The 9,011-nt window shown below is 43.7% G+C and overlaps 1 protein-coding gene across 3 annotated transcripts in view; it reads left to right on the plus strand.

The window, feature by feature from the left end:
- LOC125487956 overlaps positions 1 to 8,644 on the plus strand; it is a 21,159-nt gene extending 12,515 nt beyond the window's left edge. For all 3 annotated transcript variants that reach the window (XM_048620649.1, XM_048620651.1, XM_048620650.1), the window contains 4 exons: positions 3,583 to 3,705; positions 5,448 to 5,573; positions 7,047 to 7,103; positions 7,250 to 8,644. In XM_048620649.1, the coding sequence (XP_048476606.1) occupies positions 3,583 to 3,705; positions 5,448 to 5,573; positions 7,047 to 7,103; positions 7,250 to 7,443 (500 nt within the window). In that variant the 3' untranslated portion in view covers positions 7,444 to 8,644. The remainder of the gene's footprint in view (positions 1 to 3,582; positions 3,706 to 5,447; positions 5,574 to 7,046; positions 7,104 to 7,249) is intronic.
- The last annotated feature ends 367 nt before the right edge of the window (positions 8,645 to 9,011 follow it).

The raw sequence follows: 9,011 nt of genomic DNA on the forward strand, positions 1-9,011 counted from the left end.
GAAGGGTCTAGGCCCGAAACGTCAGCCTTCCTGCTCCTCTGATGCTGCTTGGCCTGCTGTGTTCATCCAGCTCTACACCTTGTTATCTCACCCTTGCTTTACTTGTGGCGAGCCAGCTTGGAGTCAATCCTGAACTGAGGAGATACTAATCTCCTGGTTATATTGGTCAGCCTGGGCTTTTCTGATTTGGCCCAGGTTAACAACCACAATCAAGAACCTTGTAGTTAATGAGGTCCCCTGGTTCCAATTACTCCAGGAACCTTGTCGAAGGCTTTACTGAAGGCCAAGGAAACAATGTCCACTGCTATGCCCTCCTCAATCTTTTTGGTAAATTCCTCAAAAAGTTGACTACATCTAATCAATTTTTTTTTGCCTCTCTAAATGTCCATTAACCTCCAACAATTTACCCACAACCAAAGTCAAACTCAGAGGTCTATAGTGCCCTGGCTTCTCCTTACAACCCTTCTTAAAGGTACAACATTAGCCACCCTCCAGTCATCAGGTACTTCACCCATAGTTATAGATGATGCAGATATTTCTACAAGGGGTCCAGCATAGGCACCAATGTTGGAGTGATGGAAAACAAGCGATGCTTAAGAGTCTAGAATTAGACAGAACAGAGATTCACAGGGTTGTCGGCCTGGAGGTGCTGGAACTATATAAAACACTATATAACACAACTTGAGTACTGCATTTAGTTCTGGTTACCGCATTATCGGAAGGTTATGATTACAGTCAAGAAGGTGTACAGGTGATTTACTAGCATGTTCCTGGCCTGCAGGCTCCGAGCTATGAGGAAAGACAGGATCGATTGGTGGTGTTCTCTTTGGAAAAGTAAAGGTTGAGAGGGGAACTGGTAGGGCTGTATAAAATTACAAGGGGCGTAGATACTGTGGCTAAGATGGTGCTTTTCCTATTAGTAGAGGGTCAGTAACCAGGGGCATAGATATATATAGTAAAAGGTAGAAATCTGAGAAGAGAGTTGAGTTTTTTCTCTGTGGGTGTTGGGAGTCTGAACTCCCTGTCTGAAAGGGTAGTTGAGTCAGAAACTGTCTTAACCTTTAAACTGTATTCAACAATTCTGCAGTAATTGGCCAGGTTGAATTTGTCCTGTTTTTTGTTTAAAGGCTGTACCTGGGCAATTTTCCACATTGTCAGGTAGATGCCAGTGTTGAAGCTGTACTGGAACTGTTTGATTATGGGGGGAGCACAGCATGTTCTGGGAAAAAAAAATCTTTAGGACTGTTTTAAGAATGTTGTCAGAGCCCATAGCCTTTGCAGTAACTGGTTCCTCCAGCTGTTTCTTGACATCATGAATTGGATTTTCTAATGACTAATATCAGTGATGCTGGGGACCCCCACAGAGGCCAAGGTAGATCATCCACTCAGTATGTCTGCCTGAAGACGGTTGCAAATGTTTCAGCCTGGTCTTTTACATTGATGTGCTGGAATCTCCCGTTATTGAGAATGAGGATATTTGTGGAGGTTCCTGTATCAATGAGTTGTTTAATTGTCCACCTTCATTCACACCTATGTGTGGCAGAAGTGCAGAGCTTAAATCTGATCCATGTCTGTGGAACTGCTTAGCTCCGTCTATCACTTGCTGCTTATACTGTTTGGTACACAAGTAACCCTGCTTTGTAACTTTATCAGGTTGACACCTTGTTTTAGGTTTGCCTGATGCTGCTCCTGGCATGCCCATCTGCACTCTTCATTGATCCAGGGTCAATCCCCTAGCTTCATGGTAATAGTCGAGCAGTGGATATGATGGGCTGTGAGGTTAAAGCTTACATTGGCATAAAAATCTGCTGTTGCTCATGGCCCACAGCATCTCCTGGATACCTAGTTCTGAATTGCTGGATCTGTTCAAAGTCTATCCCATTTTGCACAGTGATAATGCCACACAGCATACTAGAGGGTATTCTCAATGTGAAGACAGGACTTAGTCTCTGGATAGATGTTAAGTTTTATTTTTGCTTTTTGGTTACTCCAGCGGTCAGGCATTGAACATATTTTGGTACTAATGCACTTTTAACAAAAGAGCATCAAAGTTTATTATACAGTTAAAAAAAGGAAACCAAACTACTTAACTGCTTTTCTCAGGCAATATCCTTTACAGGCACTCAACCCAAATGAAATATCACTTTTATAAAAACTGTAACATTTCTTAACTCAACTGACCCCATTGTAAACTTTTCCTTTTGGTGATTTTCTACACACTCACCAATGGAATTCTCTCCTTCTCTTCCAGAGGCACAACAATATTGTTTAACACACTACATCTTTCTCACTGAATCTTAATAGTAGATTTTTACTAACTCCTTTCCTTGTACTGCTTTAAAAAAAACTAACGGCTTCATTCTGGTCTGAAGACTCCCACAAACTCACTGTCCTCCTCTTCATATAAAACCTTTCCTTCTGAACTCAAACTGCTCATGCCCTGATCATGTTTTTTTTTCCCCCTGCAGATTATGAAATTCACCATAGTACCTTTTCAGCAAATAACTTCCCCATGCATTTTATTTGGCTAAAGTCAATTCTTAGATTGGCTGTTTTAACTTCACAATTCAAAAATGACTTTGACTTTTTAAACACAAATTTAACCTTTACAGAACTAAAATCTAAAATCCATTTAAGATCCAATCTTTTAAAAAATTCATCCTCCCTCAGGCAGCACAGTGTCTCAGTGGTTTGCACAGTGCCAGAGGCAGGGGTTCAATACCAGCCTTGGGTGACAGTCTGTCTGGAGTTTGGACATTCCCCCTGTGTCTGTGTGGGTTTCCTCCCGGTGCTCAGGTTTCCTCCCACAGTCCAAAGCATGTTAGGTGGATTAGTCACACTGAATTACCCAATAGTTTCCAGGGATGTGAAGGGCTGGTGGATTAGCCATGGGAAATGTGGGATTACGGGGTTAGGGTGGAGGGCTGGTACTGGGCCTGGGTGGGATGCTCTTTGAAGGATAGGTGAAGACCCAAGGGGCTGAATGGCCTCTTTACGCACTGTCAAGATTATAGGATTATGATTTCAAGATAAGAATGATGAGAGTGTGTACAATAAAGCTCATATTCTAGACTTATTAATATGGACTTAAGGTACAAGAGCAAGGACATTATGTTGAATTTGCATAAGACACTGGTTTGGCCTCAATTGGATTTTTGTGTCTGGTTCTGGGTGCCACATCTTAGAAAGGATATGAAGGCATTGGAGAGAATGGGGGACATTTGGACTTTCTTTTTTTAAAAAAGGGTGAGGAGAGATTTGATTGAAGTGTTGAAAACCACAAGGAGCCTGGAGAAATTATTCTCATTGGTGAAATAATTGAGAATGAGAGGGCACATATTTAACGTAATTAGTAAGAGAAGCAAAAGCGATGTGAGAAGAAGCTTTTACATGCAGCAATTTGTGAGGGTCAGGAATGCACTACTTGAGATTGTTTTAGAGACAATTTGAATCGTGTCATTCCCAATGTGCCGAATGGCTTCCTCCTTTGCTCTGACAAATTCTGTGATTCTGTGACTTTTTTTGTCATTTTTTTTTGTCAAGGTTGATTATTAATAACAGGCACTCATTTTTCTTCTCCAGTTTCGTATGTTGAGAGGTCTTGTGAGTATGGGTCGCACTGTGGTGTATCCTTAAACACGGGTGGCATAAAGCAGAGTATCATATGCTGCAGAACTGACCTATGCAACAACCACACCTTGCCAGGTAATACCATTCTCCTCCAATGCAATTAGAATGGCGGTGTTGAGCGTGGGAGGACTGTAGCACTTTAGCCTCTTGAGTCTGAAACCATGGGTTGAAGCTCCAAGCCTGAAACGTGAACAGTCATTCCAGGTCAGCACTTGCTGTGTGTACTTTGTAGGTGCTACGTTTTGGATGTGACTTTTGTCACAGGGCATAAGAGCCCACCACTGCTCTCTGAACACCCTACTCCTCACCATCCCTCCACTGCCCAACCCCAACTGCAACCAGTACTTTGAGGAAAGTGTTGAAAAGGGTGTCCTAGGACTACTATTTGTCTCTAAGGCAAGAATATTTAAAAAAGTGAAGAATTAGGCACCACTGGTCAATTAAATCATGGCTGCACTGACTGTAGCTTTAACTTTACTTTCTTGCCAATCCCCAAAGACCGTTGATCCCTTGAGTCACTGAAAGTTAACATGTATGTACTGCAAGCAATTAAGAAGGCAAATGATGTATTGACATGTCTTACACAAGACTTTGACTAATAGGATATCTTACTGCAATTATATACAGCCTTGGTGAGACCAAGGTCCAGAAACAGAATAAAGCAAGGGGCATTTAGGTATGAGATGAGGAAAACATTGTACAGTCCAATCTTTGGAATTCTGTGCCCCAGAGAGTAATAGAAGTTCAGTTCTTGATTATGTTCAAGATTGAGATTGATTGAATTACTATGAACACCAAGAGATGCAAAGACGATGTGGAAAAATAGTGTTAAAGGAGAAGATCAGCCATGATTCTGTTAAATAATGAATTGGACATGCTGGGTAAAAAGGCCTACTCTTGCCCTAATTCTCATGTTCATATGTTGTCTAAACTGTCACCATGCAACAATATCCCTTGTGAAATGAAGCAATGCCACTAAAACAGATTATTTGCAATACGTGAGATCTTGCTACACACGACTTGGTTGCCAACATATTGGCACCACATTCATCGCAGAGCTGCTGACTGGGAGAAATTTATTCATATACAGAGAGGCCCACTTTGGTCCCACTATTTGTGAGTCAGAAATAAGAAAGCACTGCACTCAGACTGTCAGTACTGAGACTGCATTAAAACATTGAAGAGTCAGTGCTGAGGGAGCCCCGCACTGTCGGCGGGTCGGGTCAGTGCTGAGGGAGCCCCGCACTGTCGGCGGGTCGGGTCAGTGCTGAGGGAATTATGTCCTGTCAGTGTTAGCAATGAGATACTGCTGCACCTTCAGAGGGTTCGTACTGAAGGTATTTTCCAGTGTCAGAGGGTCACTACTGAGGAAGCTGTATACCGTTGAGACTCAGTGCTGAGAGCGTGCTGCACTGTTGGATGGTCAGTACTGAAGGGGGGGCAGTGTTCAAGGAGTGTTGCATCATTGGAGAGTCACTTATGAGGGACAGCTGGGCTGTCAGTGTGCTAGTCTTGAATTGCCACCACACTGTTGGAAGTGAGCACTGAGGGTGCAGTGCACATTCAGATGGTCCATGCTGAAGTACTGCCTGACTGTTGGAAGGTCATTAGAGGCGGTGTTGCACTACTAAAGTCTATTGTGTTTGCATTACAGCTGTGACTACTCTTTGAAATATTGACTCTCTCTGACTTGTGCTGGAAACTGCTTTGGAATGTCCTGAGGTTGCAATAGCTGCTGTAGAACTGTTAAGTATTTCTTTTGGTTTTGAATGGAACTGTGTAAGTCACAACATTGACACTGGACTGATTAATAACAGAGAGTAAAAATGGCATGGAATGCTATGGATGTACTGAAGCCAGTTGCCGTGGTGATTTAAAGAAAATTGAATGCACTTCTAATCAGGAATATTGTGCCTCAGGTTACTTCAAAGGATCATTTGATCGTAAGTACGCCTCCTAAACTTAATATTATTCACAAAATTGCCTTGTGTTTTTAGCAAACTCGCGATTGCTTCAATATTGTGTTGTATAAGAGCACACTCTCCAAGAATAAAGCACATTTTCCCATGAAGCAATCCTCCCTATCTCTGGTTTCTCCTCCAGTCCCCTCAACCTTTCTATCTCTTTAACTTCCTGGACCAGTAACATTGTCTTTCTTTATAACCTCCACCAACTCTTACAGGCCTCCGCATCCCTGTAATTTTCTCTAGCCATCCCTATCTTTGTAATGTCTGCAGCCCTGAAAATGCTCCCTATCTCTGTAACTTGCAGCTTCCCCAACAGCCCTCCCTATCACTCGAGCCTGCTGCAACCCTCCCCATCTCTGCCAACTCCTCTAGCCCCTAAAGCCACCATAGTCGCAAAGAACTGCTCTCTCATTAGAGAGAGAGAGAGCGAGAGGGAGATGACTAGTGGTGGTTAATCTGAGAGTCCCAACACCTTAGGTGAGGGAAGAGGTTGAGAATCCTTAATGATAATCTCAGCTAGTGCAAGAATTGAAACCACACTCTTAGCATCACTTTGCATCTTAAACCAACAGATCCAACTGAACAAGCCTCGAGCCCTTACAATCCCCACTGTCTCTGTAACCTCCTCCAGCCCTATTCATTCCTTCACCCCTCCCAATTTCCGTAACCTCTTCCAGCCCCTATAAACTCCTCAATCTCTGTAACCTCCTCCAACCCCTATAACCTTCCCAATCTCTCTCACCACCTCCGGCGCTTATAATCCTTCCTATCTCTGTCACCTCATCTAGCCCCTGCCCCTCACTATCTCTGTAACCCCCTCCAGCCCCTACACCCTTCACAATCTCTACCCTCCTTCAGCCCCTACAACTCTCAATATCTGTATACCCTCCTCAGCCCCTATAATCCTCAATATCCCTGTAACCTCCACCTTACAAATTTTCCTATCTGTGTAACCTACTGTAGTTCCTACAACTCCACTATCTCAGTAACCTTCTCCAGGCCCAAATCCATCCCTTCTCTCTGACCTCAAATATCATCACTTTGCATCATATAATATGCTAACAGCCCCTCCTGGAACAGGAGGAAGCTCTGTTCAGCCCCCTCGAGCCTGTTTCACAGAACCGGAGAAGTCATTCAGTCCCCTCCTCAGGCCTCTTACATAGGAACAGCAGGAGGTCAGTCAGCCCCTTGAGCCTGTTAAACCGGCAAAAGAGGAGGCCGTTCAGCCATTTGAGCCTAACCTGCCATCCAATCTCCATCTACCGTTGGTTTTGTAACACTTAACCTCTACATCCAACAAAATCTCTCCACCTTGCCTTTGACCTTCCCAGTTGATCTGTCTCCGTGATGTTATCAGGATAGAAATACAGATTTCTTCTGTCTTTGTATGAAGAAGTGCCTCCTACTTTACCCAGCATAATGTTTTCCTAATCCTTTCTCATTTTTAAGGGTTTTCCCCGTTGCTTTTGGATTCAGTCCGAAATAAGTCAGCAAGAGAAAATCTAGGTATGTTATCTAAATCTCACTGCTATGTCTTTTTTAAATGGAAGTATTCCCTCATTTCCATAGTGACGAAGTGTAGAATATATCGATGGCCTTCACAGTGAGGCCTTGTAATGATTTGCAGCCCTGACAGTGTATTAATCTTTCAGACGTTCGAAAGGGTAAAGCCCGTTTTCCGTTTCGAGGCTGTGTGAGTATGGAGGTTTGTGGGCTTCCTATTTCATCTCTCGATGAAATCAGCTGCTGCTGTGGAAACTTGTGCAACAGGAGCGTCAGCGCACAGCACAACATGCTGCTCCTCCTGGTGACAGGACTTCTTCCTTCCCTCAGGATGCCCCTGTAGGTGGAAGTCTGAAAGACTGCAGGCTTCGAATGGCCAAATGAAATCCTGACAGGAGGACCTGGTCTGAAAACTTTTCCGAAGGAAATGAAGACTGAGGAAAGATCTTACTCACTGTCTTTCAGGACCTCACTTCTTACCAAAGTGATTTCACATCCAATGTGGGTACTTTTAAACCAAAACTTGTATTGAAGGAGACGTGGCAGCCAATTTGCACACAGAAAGCTCCGAGAAATAAGGTAACTGTCTGCTTTCGTTGACGCTGGCTGAATATTTGCCACAGAGAACTACACCCTATACTTATTCCAAATCATGGGCATAGGATCTTTCAGATTCACGTGAGAGGAGGACAATGCAGCAGTCTGTTGTTTCATTTCAAATAAAGGACCTCTGACAGTGCACTGTTGCCTCAACGACGACTCTGACAATGCTCCCCCCTGCCCCACCCACCCCCCGACCACCACCACTTCTGTAACAACTGTATGACAGTGTAGTGCTCCCTTAGTCCTGTGCCTCTGACAGTGCAAGGGACCCTCTATACTGACCCTCGGAAAGTATAGCGCTCCCTCAGTACTGACTCTCCGACAGTACAAAAGCTCCAACTTTCAGCACCTCCGACAGTGCAGTGCTCCCTTCTTACAAACTGACAGCACCCCCTCATACTGACTCTCCAACAGTGCAAGCACTCCCTCCTCGCAGATCCCCTGACATTGCAGGATCTTGCTGTGCGTAAATCAGCTGCCACAATTCATACATTATAAGAGTTCATCTTCAAAAGAAAAATCTAATTGCCTATGAAGTGGTTGATCATCCTGAGGATGGTTTAAGGTGCTCTAGAAATGCAAGACTTTTACTTTCTGGGGACATGTTTGGAGGTGCAGTGATGTATTTGTGACCCGTCAACCCTCTTCACGCTGCCTGTCTGAGAGGGCATGACAGAGGCAGCTTCTACATTGGCTGGTGGCCCTTGTAGGACAGCTGCAAGCTGTACTTTGACAAGATCTTCCTCGCTGATCGTGTGCCAGTTAAACCATTCAGCTCACTGTTCCACATGAGACCTCCAGCTTGGCCAATTAAATTGGCGTTAAAGTGGCATTTGTCTTTTTATCCATAGGTTTTCCATGGAGATTGTTGCAGGATTTCTCCAGGTTTGACCCCACACTGGTGAAATAACACTTTGTACCATCTGGAAACAGCAATTGTTTTATAACCTTTGAGTCTGTATATAGACTTGAAACTTCAAATGTGTATTTCGTGCTTTACACACAGGGTATTTTGGAAATGAAATGAGTTATTTACTAATGGCTGTGCTGTATTTATTTGGGATTGAGCTCTACGTGTTGTGATTGAATGGTATCACTCTATCCCTCTCAGCACTTGCTTTGGGAACATATTGAAACTGCGTTGAGATTTAATTCCTTCCTCAAGATAAGTTCACACCTGCATTGGACTCCAGGAACTTCTAAAGAGAATTGGCAACATTCTAAACAGAAGTAATAATGGCAGTGATATGAGGAAAGGGTGGGCTGAAATGTTTTTCTATGGGCGTGCAATGTGCAGAAATGTTGGCA

The sequence above is a fragment of the Rhincodon typus genome, chromosome 47, assembly GCF_021869965.1.
Source record: "Rhincodon typus isolate 14 chromosome 47, sRhiTyp1.1, whole genome shotgun sequence".
NCBI classification, from domain to species: Eukaryota; Metazoa; Chordata; class Chondrichthyes; order Orectolobiformes; family Rhincodontidae; genus Rhincodon; species Rhincodon typus.